The sequence below is a fragment of the Manis javanica genome, chromosome 4 (assembly GCF_040802235.1).
Source record: "Manis javanica isolate MJ-LG chromosome 4, MJ_LKY, whole genome shotgun sequence".
In the NCBI taxonomy this organism is placed as follows: domain Eukaryota; kingdom Metazoa; phylum Chordata; class Mammalia; order Pholidota; family Manidae; genus Manis; species Manis javanica.
The window spans coordinates 167,012,971-167,032,741 of record NC_133159.1 but is presented as its reverse complement, the minus strand read 5'-3'; the positions used below and the strand labels follow the sequence as shown (position 1 = coordinate 167,032,741).

Here is a 19,771-nt window from a genome sequence, read left to right as displayed (position 1 = left end):
ATTAAATTTTTGTCACTGGTAATATATTTCTTTTACTTCATTTTCTGAAAACAAAATAGGTCCATTATTGACTTATTAAACTTATTTCCATAATGATTTAGAAGTTGCTGTTCATATTAATTTATATTACTAATAATATGAATTATTATTATTATAAGATCATTTAATATTACAGCACATTTTAAAACATCTTTTGTTTGTCTTACCTTGGGGTTAATGGGCTAAGTGCAGCTGGTCCTCCTAATAAGCTTCGACCAGTTTTTGGTTTATTTTGAACCTGTTTAGACAATATGGAAGTTCCTGTTCCAAGAGGGACAGTATCTGGTGAAATTACAGCTGAATCAATATAAGACACTGAGCAATCTGTATTCAAGGAGTACTTTGAATTGGAAGATTCTAAATTCAGTCTGTTTAATTCCTGAAACAGAAAATTTCTACTATGTCATTTACAATACATTATTTATAGTTTGATTATTTTCATTTCCATAATTTAATGAACAGTAGCATATAATATACTTACAATTGTGTCCTGGGGTGTTTCCATAAGAACTGTTTCTGTTTGTCTATGAGATAAACTATGATTAGATACTAGTGTTGTGCAAGAGTTGGGCAGACAGTTGCTAAAGTTCTGTAAAGATGTTAATTTAAATGTTTGGTCAGGATCTGGCTTTTCACCTATGAAGGGAAAAAAAAAAGTTAGCCTCTGAGGAAATGAGGGTTAATTTGTTTTTCAAGTATGCCTTAAATCAGTGGAAATAAGGCCTTATCCAGAATTTTAAAGCTCTCCTGTTTCAGTTAATCAAATTTATTTCTGAAAAACCCATCCATCAATTTATTGTAAAAGTTTACCTCTCAGATAAAGCTGCAAATTTAAGAAATAAACTAAACTGCAATGACAATGATTTTAAATATAACAAGGTCACAGGAAAGTGCAGATTTGTTTGTTTTAAAACAGAAAGCAACTAGATCTCATTTTGCTCAAAGTAAGGAGGGTGGCAAGTTGAAACCCAGTAGACTTTAAAGTTTAAATAGCACTTCCATGTATATAGACACAACTGTGTTTTAAAATGATCCTTCATGCATCCCAGAGTATATGTACTGACATACTCTCTCCCTATACTGTCCAGGTTTTATTTATGTAACAGTTTCTGCTCTGAGCATTCTATTAGTATCTTTTCTTACTCAGAAAGCTATTTTGACTAATGTTATACCTACAATATAACTCATTCTAGAGGACACAAGAAAGGCTATATTACTCCCTAAAACATATGCTTCTACTTTATTTCTTGATCTCAACTTTAACAGCCCTTAGCTTGGAAAAATATTTTTCTTGTGGATAATTTGTGTCACTCTGAAAATTAGACGGGGAAAGGAAGAAGAGGAAATGAGGTAACCCTCCCCCAGCCATCTCTACAAACCTACCTATTTCACATAATGATTCAAAGGGGGACCAGAGGAAAGGATTTAAACTAAGGCTCTTTTGGTAACATTCTGATCCTTTGGCAAGCCGATCTGTCTTGCTGTAAAGACAAAGAGATTAGACAAGCTACATTTATTACAAAGAAATGTTTGCTATTAGGAAACTTAGATAAATCTTATATAAATTCTGAGAGTACTCCTCTTGAAGCTACTCTAAATTACCAATTTCCCCATCTTACCATCCTTCAATCTCTTGTTTAGAGGCAGTTCAAGTCAAAAGTCAGGTGAAAGCAAGTAGAACATGAATTGAAGGGAATGCTAATGAAATAAACTACCATTGCTTTCTTGGATATTATAATTGCTTTTCATTTCCTGTCACAGATAATAGAATTACTGAAGGAGATAGGGCAAACATCCATATGTTTCAGAATCTTACTCTTAATTTTTGATGTAATACTCTAGCAGTAATTTCAGAAGTGTCTTAGTGCTTCAAATATAGCATATTTAAATGACCAGATTTTCTAAAAGCAGAGGTTGTAGCTCTTAAAAAAGGAAAATGTATGTTCTTCTAAATCAGATGTATAAAGGCTTATATTTAAAACATAGAAAGCATCCCTGGACCATTACACTTGGAACAACCTGGGAAAAAAATTAAGATACAGCAATTCTTCCAAAATACTAAGGTTTTATAAAGGATCAGATGGCATCTAGCTAAGGTTTTCAAAATAACCCTCAAATGAAACTGTCAGCTACACTATATAATCTGTTTATATGCTGTCAGTGTGATCTCGAGAACTGTAAAGAATACCCTCCCACCTGAGGAAGTAGGTATTTGCCTTACTTTCAACTGTTGTGAGTAAAAACTAGAATAAATGTTTTTAATAGTGATAGAAAGTACCCCCAGTTGAGGGATATCTAGCCTCCCACATCTGCCTAATTTGAGCCAATACACACATGGACAAAGAGGGAAGCAGAAGGCAGACTTTCAGAAAATGTAAAAAATAAGTTTTATCAAAGTCTATATCTATGATTGTTTAGATGAAATTTTTTAAAGGAAAAATAATTGTCACAAGAATGAAATAATAATTTACCATGGATAAAAGGGTAACTTAAAAATAGGAAATAAAAAATGACATAGAAAGAAAATTTTTTGAAAGTAATAGGAGTGGTAAGTGACCAATCAGTGCTTGGGAACTCTTTTTCTTTTTTTTTTTTGAGAGGGCATCTCTCATATTTATTGATCAAATGGTTGTTAACAGTTAACAACAGTAAAATTCTGTAGAGGGGACTCAATGCACAATCATTAATCTACCCCAAGCCTAATTCTCATCAGTCTCCGATGTTCTGAAGCACAACGAACAAGTTCTTACATGGTGAACAAATTCTTACACAGTGAATAAGTTCTTACATGGTGAACAGTACAAGGGCAGTCGTCACAGAAACTTTTGGTTTTGATCACGCATTATGAACTATAAACAATCAGATCAAATATGAATATTCGTTTGATTTTTATACTTTATATGTGAATCCCACATTTCTCCCTTATTATTATATTATTATTATTATTATTTTTTAATAAAATGTTGAAGTGGTAGGTAGATGCAAGATAAAGGTAGAAAACATACTTTAGTGCTGTAAGAAAGCAAATGTAGATGATCAGGTGTGTGCCTATAGACTAAGTATTACTCCAAGCTAGACAAGGGCAACAAAACATCCGCGGATGCAGAGGATTTCTCTCAAAACAGGGGGGGTGAGGTTCTAAGCCTCACCTCTGTTGATCCGCTTGGGAACTCTTTTAACAAAAGGCCATGAAAGGAAAATGCAGTGAAATCTCAATGTTTGAGGATTATCCTAAACCCAACAGTTCTTATTGGAACTTAACTAAATGAATGTTATTTGGCCCCCTTATCTTTTACAACTAACTATAGCTTGCCCAGACCTTTGTGTGTACTCTCTTGCAACGGACTCTAAAACTTCTAGGGATAGGAAATTAGATCTTTCTCATTTTTGTATTATCTCTTTCCTGTTTTCAACTAGCCTTAAAGCCCTTGCTTTGCTTGCACAATTTAACAGACACTTTTGTTAATAACTAAAAACTATTTTTTAAAGTTGCACTGGACAGTTTAAATTACATGAATGGCTAGAAAAGCACTGGACAAACTGATTTAAGCAAAGATAAAATAACCTATTTAAGGAAATATATTCTGGAAATGTAAGGAGTGATCCTTTGTGATGGAAATCCTCTTCTCCAGTATTATTTTTATTATATTTTCTTTTTACATTGGCAAAAGAAAAATTCTCTTAAATTCTGATAAGTTGACAAGGCTGATTTTTATAATAAGCTAGAATCTAATTAATACCATAAAATAGAAGAAATTTAAAACAAAATTAGTATCTGCTAAGAAGAGATTAGATACAAACATATACATGCATTGTTACAGATATATGTATAAATAACATAAGAGCTAACTGAGGAAGAAGTTAGGAGTGGAATTATAATAACCCAATCTGGGAGATAAATCTCTAATTTTTCATTCAATAGAGAGATAATCTAAAGGGAAAAAGATTTAAGAAAATTAAACTTAAGAGTGCTCCAAATTTAGATGGAATTTTTTTTTTTTTCACTAAAACCCAGAGAGGAGCTTCCCAAAGATTGGGGTAAAAAAATTATTTAGATGGTACTGGGAAGGAATAGGTAAATATAAGAACCATACTTAGCATCAGTTGTTTCTAAACATGCAAGTCTTAATTGTGTTATTGTAGACAAAAAGATCAATAAAGTGTCTAGCAAAATACTGGGGAAAAAAAGATAACAAGCTGTATGTAGCTACAAAACTGACCGCACATATGTATTTATATTACTAGGTGTAATTTTGGTCATAATACAGGCATATGATGGCTGAAATGAAAAGCCAGGTTTTGAAGCAGGGTTGTCCCCCACTGGATACTTAACCTTTTATTCTTTATGATGAATAAAAAGAACTCAACCTATTCCTCTGAACAAGGAGGAAAAAAACTTCCCTTCTTCATGGTTAGGACCTGATTCAACTGCACCTTCAAAAACTTTTGATAATTTTATTTAAAGATAATTAGTAATACATATATAGCATTTTTGTGATTTTAACACTTTATTTTGAAATAATTTGACTCACAAAGAAGTTGCAAAAACAGTACCTAATTTCCATGTACCTATCCTATATCCAGTTTTCCTCAGTAATAACATCTGACATAACCACAGGACAATTATCAAAACTGAAAAATTCACATATAATACTGTAAACTAAGCCACAGACTTTATTTGGATTTCAGCAGTTTTTAAATGTACTCATTTGTACAAAGCTTCTTGAAATTTTACCCCATGTATAGGTTTGTGTGACCCCCCCACCACAAACAAGACACAGCACTGGCCCAACATTCCAAAGAAACCCCTCAGCTACCTCTGTATAGCCACACTCTCACCTCAACTCTCAGTAACATCTGAGAATCACTGATCCATCTCTATCACTATTATTTTGCCATATCAATAATGTTATATAAACGGAATCATATAGCATGTAAACTTTTGTGGTTGGCTCTTTTTACTTGCCATAATGCCCTTGAAATCCACCCACATTACTGCATTCACAGAGTTGGTCTGCTTTTTTGTCGAGTAGTAGTCCATGTATGGATGTAGTTTGCTTGTCCATTCACCCACTGACTTTGGATTGATTCCACTTTGGGCGTTTACGAATAAAGCTGCTATCAACATTTATATACAAGTACCATTTGACATTCCCACCAGTGAAGTATGAGAAATACCACTGCTTTACATCTTCACCAGCACTTAGTATTCTTAGTTTTTACTTTGGCCATACTAAAAGGCGTGTAGTGGTTTCTAATGGTGGTTTTTATTTGCCTTTCCTTAATGGCTAATGATTTGGGACATTATTTCATGTGCTTATTTGTCATCCATACATCCTCTTTGGTGACATGTCTGTTCAAGTATTTTACCTATATTCTAATTAATTTTCTAATTTCCTTATTATTGAGAATTCAAAGAAACCAAAGTTTTTCTATCAAGTCTTACTTAACCATCTTACTCTTCTTAACCTGGTAGAACTGATTCTTATTTGACCAAAATACTGCTCAAACTTTATCTCAGTACTTTTATTGTGATGATAAAAACTTACAAACTTTTATTTACTTCTTTCCTACTACTCTATCATAAACCTTTGAGGGCAGGGACTACGAGCTATTTATTTTTACATTGCCAGTGCCAAGTACTGTCTTTAGCCAAAATGGGGGTGGGTCTTCAAGTTTCTTGAATAAATGACAAGAATCACAGTTACATGAACTACTCCAAGTCCTTTTACTAAAATAAAATAAAGATATTGATATTATATCTTTACTTACTCCTGTTCTCTAAAAAGAGGTATCATCTGAAAAAGAGCCCCAAAATTCAGCCAAATAATTTATTCTGTTCAAAAAGACATTTTCAAGGTTTTTTAAAAACTATTATTCAAACTATCCTCAATTTATCTTAAAACTGATGCTATCCTAATTCTTTAGACAAGCAGTCCTTAACCTTTCTTCCATGCTATGCAGCGGATGACATTTACACATGCAATGCACTCCTATAGGCAGTCAAACAATTCCTATTACCTAATTATATCTCCATTACCTAATTCCCCACTTCAAAGAGTATTTCAAAATAAAAATCAGTGAGAAAAATATTATTACAGTGAACTTATTCTCACTTGCTTTTAGAAGACTGAATTTAAATATAAGTAAATTTTAAATCAATTTGCAAATTATTTGCAAAATCACTATTATTCAATTACCTTTGTAGAAAATTTCTTGTGACACCTCAAAATCATTATACCAGATGGGAACTGTTATTCTTTATTACTGAAACTTCCTTCAAGCCTCTAAGGAGCAAATTAAAAAAACAAAAAACAAAAAAACGTAACTCTTTTCTTCCTTTTGTTCACATGAAGATATTTTACTCACCCAAGGTAAAAAAACCCATATGTGAACTCAGGTGTTAGGTGCTGCTATAGCTATCATCATGAAGGCAAAGTGGACAGTCAAAATCAGGATCAACATCTCTGCTATTTTACAGGGTTAACATGGTCATGGAACTATAAGACTGTGTAACAACTCAGCTAAGTACTATCTGATAAAGACAGATCAACATAGGTTTTTTTAAACTACAAAGCATTATAGTACTAGAAACAATTTTCTGGTCATTTGACTCATTCTTACCAATATACATGTCCCAGCAATGAAAGAGTAAAGCAAGCTGAATCACCAAACTCTGTAACAATATCATCATGGCTTTTCTGCTTATTAAATACTCCACCAGATAAGATCTGTTCCCCTTCTGCAAGCCTTTAAAACACAAATTTACAGATTTTAAAAGGTCAATATAAAAAGCATTGCATGTAAAGCTACATTCTTCATTATCAGTGCACTTCTTACCACAGAGTAAAACAAAGCAAAAAGTTCACAATACCTTTAGAATAGCAATAAACATGTATTTACAGTCATTTGGGAGACTGGAATTTTACGATCTTAAAATTCTAGTCTTGTTTTTAAAATAGAACTAGTTAAATTAGTCTCTGTATGTACAAATCTAGTCTGAGCAGCATGTACATTACTCATGTCAAAAGAAATGGAAGACCATTATGCTGGGGGGAAAATATGAATGGTTCTTCACTAACAGATGTGGTTGTCCTTCTTAGTTCTGTAAGTCTTTCAAAAAGGAATGTGTAAGCAAATTAAACAAGACTAACATATTCTAATTAAAACTGCATACCTAACAGCCTAGTCATTTTTAGATTTATAAATGAAACTTCAATAGCATTTTATCTTTTGTCAGTTATGTTTTCTTGATATAGAAAATTATAAATGTTTCCCAAAGGAAAAAAAGTTGCTTGATTTCACCATATGTTTTTAGCAAATCAGAGTTTTTAATGGTTTGTGTCTTAAAGTTTTTCCCAAATCATCAGGTAGAAAACTCGCAAATAAGTTTACACAGCATATTCTAAACATAAAAGGTGATGTTTAAAGTTCTTTTTCTGTCAGTGGGACTTAAAAATATATACAAGTATTTGTAAATGGGATAAGAATGTCTGACTTAAGATTTGGCTTAAGAAATTGGCAAATAAAATAGGCAGATTTTAAAGAATTTAACATTAGAATCTTTGGAATACAAATAATTCAACAAGAACAATCTGAGACATTAAAGATATTTTAGCTAGATTTAATTTTAAAGTCATCAATTAGATACTAGAAAATAAAATAGTTATTTATCGTCTGGAGACTTTATGAGGCTTATTTATATCCTTTCACTTTAAACCTACAGCTAAATACACAGTCTTTTACAATTATCTAACTGTTCAGTCACTTTTACCATCATTCCATCTCTTAGAGCATAGAAAATTTAACAGAATATAACTACTTATATCTCTAGCTGCCTCCAGATTCAGAATAGGGACAGCTGACTTGGTTTAATGGTAACATGCAAAAGAAGTACTCTCCTCAATCTGTGCCCTTGCTTCAAGGGGTGGGAGCTGTGGTTCCCAAACAGAATGACCTTGAAAGGCAAATAATTATATAACCTAGACACACAGAAGCATTAATCTCAGGTGAACTGGTAAGTATGTTTTTAAAAACTTATTCCAATTGGTCTATCAATGAAAGCCAAAGAAAGGAATTAACACTTGGAGTCATTTTAGAAAATTATAAGAATTAGTTATAACTTAAGTTTCTCCAGAGTTAAATTCTATTTTTGGCCTAACAATGAAATCTCTCTGTAACAAAAGCAATAATGCCATAGGTAATATATATAAACATTTCAAGTTACTGAAATAGACTAATCTCTACTACTAAAAAAGAGGAAGGGGGAAAGAAATCTATCAGTTTACTCTATCAAAAGAATTTTATTCAAAATTACACAGTGTAAGTAGAACAAAATTATATAGAAAATATTAAAAAACTTACTTGCTGAGATCAACACAACATTTTGCAAGCAGATATTTACATTGTGGTGTTGTACAACTGTGTCCTTTTAAGAGTCTATATGCTTTATATGCCTTTCCTGAGCGATAATAACAGGTTGCCAGTAAAAACAAGGCTTCTTCTGAGTGTACTAAGAACGCAAATGGGAGGAGAAAAAGGCTATTACTCAACTATGTTAAATGGTAATCATTGTTTATGTGGTAATAAACAAGTTTAGCAACAAAAAAATTAGACATGTTACTTAATATAAAACAATCATTAATCCAAATTTGAATTCAAGAGAAATGCTTTAACTGACTGAAAAGTTATTTCCTTAAGTCCTGATTACCTTCTTCCTACAAGGAACCAAAGAAATAAAACAATGGAAACAATCATTGTTTTCTCTGCAAATCCTAAGAGAAGTAAACATACACATCTAAGGTTATTTTGTAACCCATTTTTAGAAACACAGATTTGTGATTTTCCTTCTTTCTTTGCCCTTTGTCGCTGCATTTACGTTGACTCTTTTAGATTGGTTGGGAGGTACCTTTCAAGACTACCAGAAAAGTGTCTTGTTTTTATATAGTATTTTTCTAACAGACCTTCTGAGAGGATAGAAGTCAAATTTCATTAGAGAGGGAAACTCAGGGTTATAGACCTAATTACCAAACTGAAATAATATCTACATTAGCAAAGGACCAGCTTTTAAAAAAAAACTTATTTCTAATACCAAATGTACACTAAGTTACATTTAAGATAGTTTAAGATAAAGGAAAAAATTTGAACTGTGAATTCCCAAACCATTTAAACACTCAATTGACAGACTTGACACTTACATACAGTAACAACACTTAAACTACTCTCCAATGGCAAGAGCTGTACTCTATTCTTTATATTAGGAAATGCCCTTTCCATCTTAAGTTAATGAAATGTGACATTTTCTTCCCTTATTTACTCTCTCCCAAAGTGTCCATCACCTCTCTTACAGCCTCTTAACCTTAGTCGGCTAAGGGATTTTCCAAGTCAGTGGTTCTCAAAGTGTAGTCCCCATATCAGCATCAGCATGACTCAGAGGAGTTTGGTAAAAATGGAAATTCTTGGTTCCCACCTCAGACCCACTAATTCAGTAATTCTGAGGATGGGGACCAGTGATCTGTACTGTAATAAACCCTTCAAGTGATTCTGATGCAAGCTACGGTGTGACAATCACTGTTCTAAAGAATTGTCACATCTTCCTAAAAAGTTAACTTCACTCAAACATTTAGGATAAAAATGTAACTTGAGCAATCCTGAGAAGAAAGAATAAAGCAGAGGGGATCTTGCTTCCCAACTTCAAGCTCTACTACAAAGCCACAGTAATCAAGACAATTTGGTATTGGCACAAGAACAGACCCACAGACCAGTGGAACAGAATAGAGAGCCAGAGATTAACCCAAACATACTTGGTCAATTAATATATGATAAAGGAGCCATGGACATACAATGGCAAAATGACAGTCTCTTCAACAAATGGTGCTGGCAAAACTGGACAGCTACATGTAAGAGAATGAAACTGGATCATTGTCTAACACCATATGTAAAAGTAAATTCGAAATTGATCAAAGACCTGAATGTAAGTCATGAAACCAAAAAACTCTTAGAAAAAAGAACAGGCAAAAATTTCTTGGACATAAACATGAGCAACTTCTTCATGAACATAGCTCCCTGGGCAAGGGAAACAAAAGCAAAAATGAATAAGTGGGACTACATCAAACTGAAAAGCTTCTGTATAGCAAAAGATACCACCAATAGAATAAAAAGGCATCCTACAGCATGGGAGAATATATTCATAAATGACATATCCGATAAAGGGCTGACATCCAAAATATATAAAGAGCTCACACACCTCAACCAACAAAAAGCAAATAATCCAATCAAAAAATGGGCAGAGGAGCTGAACAGACATTTCTCCAAAGAAGAAATTCAGATGGCCAACAGACACATGAAAAGATGCTCCACATCGCTAGTCATCAGAGAAATGCAAATTAAAACCACAATGAGATATCACCTCACACCAGTAAGGATTGCCACCATCCAAAAGACAAACAACAACAAATGTTGGCAAGGATGTGGAGAAAGAGGAACCCTCCTACACTGCTGGTGGGAATGTAAATTAGTTCAACCATTGTGAAAAGCAGTATGGAGGTTCCTCAAAAAGCTCAAAATAGAAATATCATTTGACCCAGGAATTCCACTTTTAGGAATTTACCCTAAGAATGCAGCAGCCCAGTTTGAAAAAGACACATGCACAACTATGCTTATCACAGCACTATTCACAATAGCCAAGAAATGGAAGCAACCTAAGTGTCCATCAGTAGAGGAATGGATAAAGATGATGTGGTACATATATACAATGGAATATTATTTAGCCATAAGAAGTAAACAAATCCTACCATTTACAACAACATGGATGGAGCTAGAGGGTATTAAGCTCAGTGAAATAAGTCGGGTGGAGAAAGACAAGTACCAAATAATTTCACTCATCTGTGGAGCATAAGAAAAAGAAAAAACTGAAGGAGCAAAACAGCAGAAGACTCACAGAACCCAAGAAGGGACTAAAAGTTACCAAAGGGAAAGGGACTGGGGAGGAGGGGTGGGAAGAGAAGTATAAGGAGTGGGGGGGAGAAAGGGGGCATTATTATTAGCATGTATAATGTGGGGGTGTGGGGCACAGGGAGGGCTGTACAACACAGAGAAGACAAGAAGTGATTCTACAACATCTTACTATGCTGATGAACAGTGAGGGTAATGGGGTATGTGGGGGCAACTTGGTGATGGGGGAGTCTAGTAAACATAATGTTCCTCATGTAATTGTAGATTAATGATACAAAAAAAAAAAGTAAGGCGCTTTGCCTCAAAAAAAAAATGTAACTTGAAATTTTACTCTTACAAAGGTTTTTTGTTGTCATATATATGTGCAGGCAAACCCAACAGAACCCTTCTTCTCTGATCCGCCTTATGACTTTTCATGAAACTCTAGTGTAAAAAACAATATACAATGAATGTTATGTAGTAGATGATAAGAAATTCTGGCACATCTAGTAATGGGATATACAGTAGTAGTATTAGTGCTTCAGAGGAAAAATATGAATGGGGAGCTCTATGGCAGTGGGAACAAATTGTTAATTTCACTGAACTAGAAGCACTAATTCACACTGAGTTAGAAAGTGTGATTTCTTTTAGATTTTGCAGAGGCCTGGTTTCTTATCACCTTATCAATTAAGTTTCTAAAATCTATTGATTATACTTGTTTAACTTTCAGCCATAACAATGCTTATCAAATGTTTTGTTTCTAAGCACTTATGTTTAGGTCCTTTTTTACTGCAGTAAAATTCCCTAATAACATAAAGATATCAAATATTGCATGCATGCACATATCTGATTTTAGTGTCATAAGGCAATGAAATTTCTGAAGCAAAATAACTTAAAAACTGCATGTTCAAATGGGAACATGGATTGGAGGTTTAAGCAAAACTGAAAGACTAATGAAATTGTAAGATAACGGAGAAAATATAGAATAAGTTGAAGGGTTGTGAAAAACATGGCAATAAATGGGTGGTTTGGGGGCTCCCTAGAAATAACTTCACAGCCCCAAACACAACTAGTGAACCAGTAGTAGGCAGCTGTAAGAAATCTAAAAAAGAAGGATAAAATGTTGACAAATAATTTCGTCTGGAACAGTAACTCCAACTGACTGACAGTGGCTGCCTCACTCTCTGCTAAATTCAGGAAAATTCTAAAGCTGATCATGGTTTAACTAGTAAGTGTGCAGAGATCAAAATAACAGGTACCAGAAATAGTTACAGATGTCAGTATGACATGTATTTATCGTGCTTTACTTAAGAGCCTTAATTAAATTAAGCGGTTGGGAATTATAAGGTCCATAATATATTTTATAATTAGGAATAAAGTGAGCACTGACTCCATGAAGTCACTCTTAAGATAATGATAACATTTGCTATATTAAGACCATGCATGTGTCCCTAGATGTAGTTCTTTACCTAAGTCCGGTTTTATAAATGCTGGTGATAAACTAAGTCTGATTTATATAGTGCATCTGAGAAATACCTGTGACTACGTATCTCGATCAAACTAGAGAAATGAATAGTAGAGCTAGTAATAACTTTTCAAGATAACCACTGCTAATTTGATGATTAATAGTTGCCATTAAATGACTTGTAAAATTATTGTTTTATTTTCTGAGACAAAAATAATATTGAGAAATCAATCATGCCAGTTAAATTCCAGTACATCCATATGATGGAATATACTACAATTGTCAAAAAGAACTGGCACTGCAAGATTTCCAGAATGAATTGTTAAGTGAAAAAAACAGCAAGAAGTTGCAGAATACTGAAGCTCCTCTTCTTACAAAAGGGTTAGGCTTTAAAAGTTGAAAGGTCATTTGATGTAAGTCCAAAATACTTAAGAGGGTTTACACTTGCATCCTCCAGATACATTTCCATCAGACAGAAAGGTGAATTGGCCCTTCAGTGCTTTCAGAGACGCCCCAGAGAGGTACCTCTTCTTCATGCTGAACTATAACCTACATAAGCAGACCTTTTCCAAAATGGACTAGTTTTGGCAAGACTTAAAAAGTTTGCTGAGGTTAGTATTCTCTATTTAGTCTTGATAAACTATACAAATATCACAGAGAACTCATTGGAGGTCAGAGTACTCTGCTTGCTACACTGTCATGAACTCTGATGCTGTAAGTATTCAAAGGGCATAGAACCTATGGAATCACCTATGATTTGTGATATACATTTCATCTTGATTATCTTTTAAGTACACCAACTACATACAGGCTGTACAGCATATGGATTAGACTACTGACTCTAGAGCCAAACTGCTTGGGTTCAAGCACCACCACGGCTACCACCACTTATTAGCTATGTGTCTTAAGGCAATTAACTTCTCTAACCCTCTGTTTTTTCATCTGTAAAATTAGGATACAGTGATACCTACTTCTAAGGGTTGCTCTTAGGATTAAATGAATTAATATATGCAGAGTATTTAGGACAGTGCCTGACACATAGTAGGAGCTGTATGTGCTACTATTAAATTATTATTATTGGACTTCTCCTAAATTTATAATACCTGAGAACAGTCATTTGATGTTAATGTGGTATATACATACATGACATTGAGCCACAAGCTCAAGTAATTCCATTTCATTACTTTTTCGTACTGTTTTGAATTGCCTGGGTGCTGTACTACTCATAAATGTATGATCCATTCCATCCTTCAGAGTCATTTTTGTTGTTGAATATTTCACCTACATATACTAACTTCAGTATATTAGTATTATTTCCAATTTTTATTTTCTCTACTTTTGCTTACATCCTAAACTTCAGTACAAACTGGTTTTATATTTGTGGTATATGATGGGCTTAATGATGTTTTAACTACTTTGAAATCATGCTTGGAGAATGAAAATTTTTTTTAATCTAAAATAAAACCAAGTAAAATAACTACGTGGGAGGAAAAAAAGCATTATTTAATAAATAATATTGAATAATTAAGTAAAAATGTTCTTTAATTTTTTTAAAACTACCGAAAACCATGTATTTATACAGTTGTAGAAAGATGACAATTTTCCAGAGAAAAGTATAAATGAGAGAAAGTATAAATGACAAAGCTAGTAAGATAAACTACATAAAAATTTAGAATAATACACATCAATAGAATTAAGATTAAAAAGCAATAATCTGGGGCAAATACGCAATGAAGATACAGCTTACAGAAGTACCAATAAATTTAAAATAAACACATCAGAAAATGACCCAGAATCCCTCATAGATATAAAAATGCAAGACAAAATACCTCACAATTCTCAAGTGAGCAAAATTACATTAAAATGGTCAAATCTGATACTGGCAGGATTATGAAGAAGTTTTAACACTGTTGACGGCACCCCAGATGATTATACCTCTCTCTACTGGGTCATCAACTGGGCAAAAAGTAATTTGTTATAGAACTGGTGATATTCTTTGACTTGCACATTCCATTTTAAAGTATATAACCCAAGGAAATGACTTTAAAGAAAAAAAAGCTGTACATAATTATCTATATTAGCATCTGAGAAAGACAATTATAATAATTAATGACAGAAACAAAAATACATTACCAATGAGATATCACCTCACACCAGTTGGATGGTCAACATAGAAAAGACTAGGAACAACAAATGTTGGCGAGGATGCAGAGAAAGGGGAACCCTCCTACACTGCTGGTGGGAATGTAAACTAGTTCAACCATTGTGGAAAGCAATATGGAGGTTCTTCAAAAAACTAAAAATAGAAATACCATTTAACCCAGGAATTCCACTCCTAAGGAATTTACCCTAAGAATGCAGGAGCCCAGTTTCAAAAAGACATATGCACACCTATGTTTATCGCAGCACTATTTACAATAGCCAAGAAATGGAAGCAACCTAAGTGTCCATCAGTAGATGAATGGATAAAGAAGATGTGGTACATATACACAAGGGAATATTATTCAGCCATAAGAAGAAGAAAACAAATCCTACCATTTGCAACAACATGGATGGAGCTAGAGGGTATTATGCTCAGTGAAATAAGCCAGGCGGAAAAAGACAAGTACCAAATGATTTCACTCATCTATGGAGCATAAGAACAAAGCAAAAACTGAAGGAACAAAACAGCAGCAGACTCATAGAACTCAAGAATGGACTAACAGTTACCAAAGGGAAAGGGACTGGGGAAGGTAGGTGGGAAGTGAGGGAGAAGGGGATTAAGGGGCATTACGATTAGCACACATAACATAGGTTGGGGGGGCACAAGGAAGGCAGTATAGCACAAAGACAAGTAGTGACTCTATAGCATCTTACTACGCTGATGGACAGTGACTGTAATGGGGTATGTGGTGGAGACTTGATAATGGGGGGAATCTAGTAACCACAATGCTGCTCACATGATTGTATATTAATGATATCAAATATATATATATATACGCATTACCAACAGATTGTTTATTGAGCATTTATTACCATGCCAGAAGGCTGACCCAAGTTTTTTAAATACATTAATTCTCATTTAATTCTTCAGTTCTATGAGGCAATTGTTATCTTTAATTTTATAGATGAGAAAACTGAAATACTAAGACATTATGTAATTTGCCCAAGGTATACAGCTGTGCATTTGAGTGACATGGCATTTGCATGGAGGCTGTAGACTCTAAATCCATGCTCTTAGCCACAGAATACAGATTACAGATTCTTTTCTTATAAAAAGCCTGGCGAAAAACACCTAAAGATTGGAAAACAATTAAGTAAACCATGGTGTAAAACCTGAAGCAACTGTACAGTTATTAAAAATAGCATATAAGGAAGTCCCACAGATAAAAGGAAAAGTTTTTATGAATGACTGTCAATCATAAAGAAAAAACAAAAAGGATACCCAGAATCTGATTATAGTCATAAAAAGTGATGACATTCCATACATTTTATTTATTTATGGTTCCAGAAACATGAATAGATTACAAACCTTCTGCATACAGTCGTTCTGCGAGGAAAACTGCATCTCGGTAAGCATAGTGGTTTAGTGCTTGCCATATAGCAGCCTGCAAGTGGAGGAAAAAGAGCATAAACATACAAACATATGGAGTTTCAAGGTAACTCCTAGCACACAGACTTGCATATAATATCAACATCCCTAATTTAATAAAACCTCAATGCCCAAAGTGGTAAACTCCATAGTGTGTTAAGTAAGTCTCTTCAAGGCATGGATCCTAACATACCTGAACTTATTCAACTCTCCACAGACTTTTAGGCCTCTGTGCCTTTGGACTTCAGTTTACTTCTTTTTGGGGAATGTGGGCTCACCTACCTCCTCTTATAAACTGCTCACCCCTAAGACCCAACTTAAATAACACCTTAAATAACATCTGCTTCATGCAGCTTTTCTAGCTGATCTCCAGACACTTCTTCGGTAAACTTATCTCTTCCAGTGGAGCACTCATATCAGCTATTCATTTACAGGTTTGCCTACCCCACTAAACTATACTTTTCATGATACGCGTGAGGGAGATATTCAAATGTATGTCACCCTCTCACAAACACTTTACCACCAGTTACCACCAGTTACTTGTAATGCTACTTTATTCTAATCCACTCAAGGAAGCATACTAGAATACAAATAAATAAATCTATCATAGGAAAAACCTTTAACATATTTTTTTATTTTTAGAGTTATGAAACATATTACGTAAAGTATGCATCAGATAGAAGGACATTTTAAGTAATAATAAACAAAAACATTCAGAACCATGTACTCACTATCGAGCTTGACATAAAATGTTACCAGTCTCTTTAAAGATATCCCCTCCCTAAGGGCTTCTCATTGGTCACATAACTTCTCTCTGACTTATAGAGGAAACCACCATCCTGAATGTTATTAATCTTTCTTTTGGTTTTCCTCACAATTTTTATACATTTGTATGTATCATCCTTAAGCAATGTAATATTTAGGTTCCCTCTTTTTGAATTTTAAATAAATACCATCATATTATATATATTCTGCTATGATTTGCTTTTATAACCCAATATTACACTTTGAAAATTCATCCTTGATATATGGGCGTGGAGATAATTCATTTACATTGCTAAATAACTAATATTTCCATGGTATAAATATACCAAAATGTATTTAATCCATTTTATAGCATATGAACATTTGTGTTTTTCCCCCAGTTATAACAATGCTGCAACATTATATTCATCTGAGTCCATGCCTAAGAATTTATCCAAATTAAGATATATACTTAAAATGAAATTATGGGGTTGAGTATATATGCATGTTCATCTTTATTAAGTAATATCAAATCATTTTCTGAAATGGTTGGTTTAATTTACACTGTTAACAACAATGTTTGAGTTTCTAGTAAATTCAGAAAGATAGAAATCGTACTAACCAAATTCTCAGATAACAAAGGTATAAAACTACAAAGAAATTGTACAAAGAAAACAAAAAGGCTCACAAACACATGGAGGCTTAACAACAGACTCCTAAATAATAGATGGATCAATGAACAAATTAAAACAGAGATCAAGCAACATATGGAGACAAATGAAAACAATAGCACAATGCCCCAACTTCTGTGGGATATAGTGAAGGCAGTTCTAAGAGGAAAGTACGTAGCAATCCAGGCCTATTTAAAGAAGGAAGAACAATCCCAAATGAATAGTCGACTTAAACTCACAATTACTGAAACTGGAAAAAGAAGAACAAATGAGGCCCAAAGTCAGCAGAAGGAGTGACATAATAAAGATCAGAGAAGAAGGAAATAAAATTGAGAAGAATAAAACAATAGAAAAAATTAATGAAACCAAGAGCCAGTTCTTTGAGAAAATAAACAAAACAGATAAATCCCTAGGCAGACTTATTAAGAAAAAAAGAGAAACTACACACATAAACAGAATCAGAAATGAGAAAGGAAAAATCACGATGGACACCACAGAAACACAAAGAATTATTAGAGAATACTATGAAAATCTATATGCTAACAAACTGGATAACCTAGAAGAAATGGACAACTTCCTAGAAAAATACAACCTTCCAAGACGGACCCAGGAAGAAACAGAAAATCTAAACAGACCAATTACCAGCAATGAAATTGAATCGGTAATCAAAAAACTACCCAAGAACAAAATCCCCAGACCAGATGGCTTCACTACTGAATTTTATCAGACATTTAGAGAAGATATAATACCCATTCTCCTTAAAGTTTCCCAAAAAATAGAAGAGGATGGAATACTTCCAAACTCATTCTATGAAGCCAGCATCACTCTAATACCAAAACCAGGCAAAGACACCACAAAAAAAAGAAAACTACAGACCAATTTCCCTGCTGAACATAGATGCATAAAAACTCAACAAAATATTAGCAAACCAAATTCAAAAATACATCAAGAAGATCATACACCATGATCAAGTGGGATTCATCCCAGGGATGCAGGGAGATGCAACACTCGAAAATCCATCAACATTATCCACCACATCAACAAAAAGAACAAAAACCACATGATCATTTCCATAGATGCTGAAAAAGCATTCGACAAAATTCAACATCCATTTATGATAAAAACTCTCAACCAAATGGGTATAGAGGGCAAGTACCTTAACATAATAAAGGCCATATATGATAAACCCACAGCCAACATCATACTTAACAGTGAGAAGCTGAAAACTTTTCCTCTAAGATTGGGAACAAGACAAGGAAGCCCACTCTCCCCACTTTTATTCAACGTAGTACTGGAGGTCCTAGCCACGGCAATCAGACAACACAAAGAAATAAAAGGCATCCAGATTGGCAAGGAAGAAGTTAAACTGTCCCTGTTTGGAGATGACATGATACTGTACAGAAAAAACCCTAAAGAATCTACTCCAAAACAACTAGAACTATTATCTGAATTCAGCAAAGTTGTATGATACAAAATTAATACACAGAAATCGGTTGCATTCCTATACACTAATGAACGAGCAGAAAGAGAAATCAGGAAAACAATTCCATTCACAATTGCATAAGAATAAAATACCTAGGAATAAACCTAACCAAGGAAGTGAAAGGCCTATATCCTGAAAACTACAAGACACTTCTAAGAGAAATTAAAGAGGACACTAATAAATGGAAACTCATCCCATGTTCTTGGGTAGGAAGAATTAATATTGTCAAAATGGCCATCCTGCCAAAAGTAATCTACAGATTCTATGCAATACCTATCAAAATACTGACAGCATTCTTCAACAAACTGGAACAAATAGTTCTAAAATTCATATGGAACCACAAAAGACCCCGAATAGCCAAAGCAATCCTCAGAAGGAAGAATAAAGCAGGAGGGAATCTCGCTTCCCAACTTCAAGCTCTACTACAAAGCCACAGTAATCAAGACAATTTGACAGAGAGTTCAGATATTAACCAAAGCATATATAGTCAATTAATATATGATAAAGGAGCCATGGACATACAATGGGGAAATGACAGCCTCTTCAACAGCTGGTGTTGGCAAAACTGGACAGCTACATGTAAGAGAATGAAACTGGATTACTGTCTAACTCCATACACAAAAGTAAACTCGAAGTGGATCAAAGACCTGAAAACCATAAAACTCTTAGAAGAAAACATAGGCATAACTCTCTGAATATAAACATGAACAACTTCTTCATGATCATATCTCCACAGGCAAGGGAAACAAAAGCAAAAATGAGTAAGTGGGACTATATCAAACTAAAAAGCTTCTGCACAGCAAAGGATACCATTAGTAGAACAAAAAGGCATCCTACAGTATGGGAGAATATATTCATAAATGACA

At 33.9% G+C, this 19,771-nt stretch overlaps 1 protein-coding gene and 1 non-coding gene across 7 annotated transcripts in view; one reads left to right on the top strand and one right to left on the bottom strand.

The window, feature by feature from the left end:
* The window catches only part of CDC27 (cell division cycle 27), an 84,019-nt gene that overhangs the window by 43,494 nt on the left and 20,754 nt on the right, over nt 1-19,771 (bottom strand). For all 6 annotated transcript variants that reach the window (XM_036997297.2, XM_036997298.2, XM_036997299.2 and 3 more), the window contains exons 2-7: nt 15,948-16,023; nt 8,404-8,551; nt 6,664-6,789; nt 1,423-1,520; nt 521-675; nt 207-418 (exon numbers count right to left, since the gene is read on the bottom strand). In XM_036997297.2, coding sequence (XP_036853192.1) covers nt 207-418; nt 521-675; nt 1,423-1,520; nt 6,664-6,789; nt 8,404-8,551; nt 15,948-16,023 — 815 coding nt within the window. The remainder of the gene's footprint in view (nt 1-206; nt 419-520; nt 676-1,422; nt 1,521-6,663; nt 6,790-8,403; nt 8,552-15,947; nt 16,024-19,771) is intronic.
* On the top strand, nt 12,365-12,473 carry LOC118968190 (small nucleolar RNA SNORA72). The gene has a single exon (XR_005055719.1). It is a non-coding gene; the product is annotated as a small nucleolar RNA SNORA72 (small nucleolar RNA).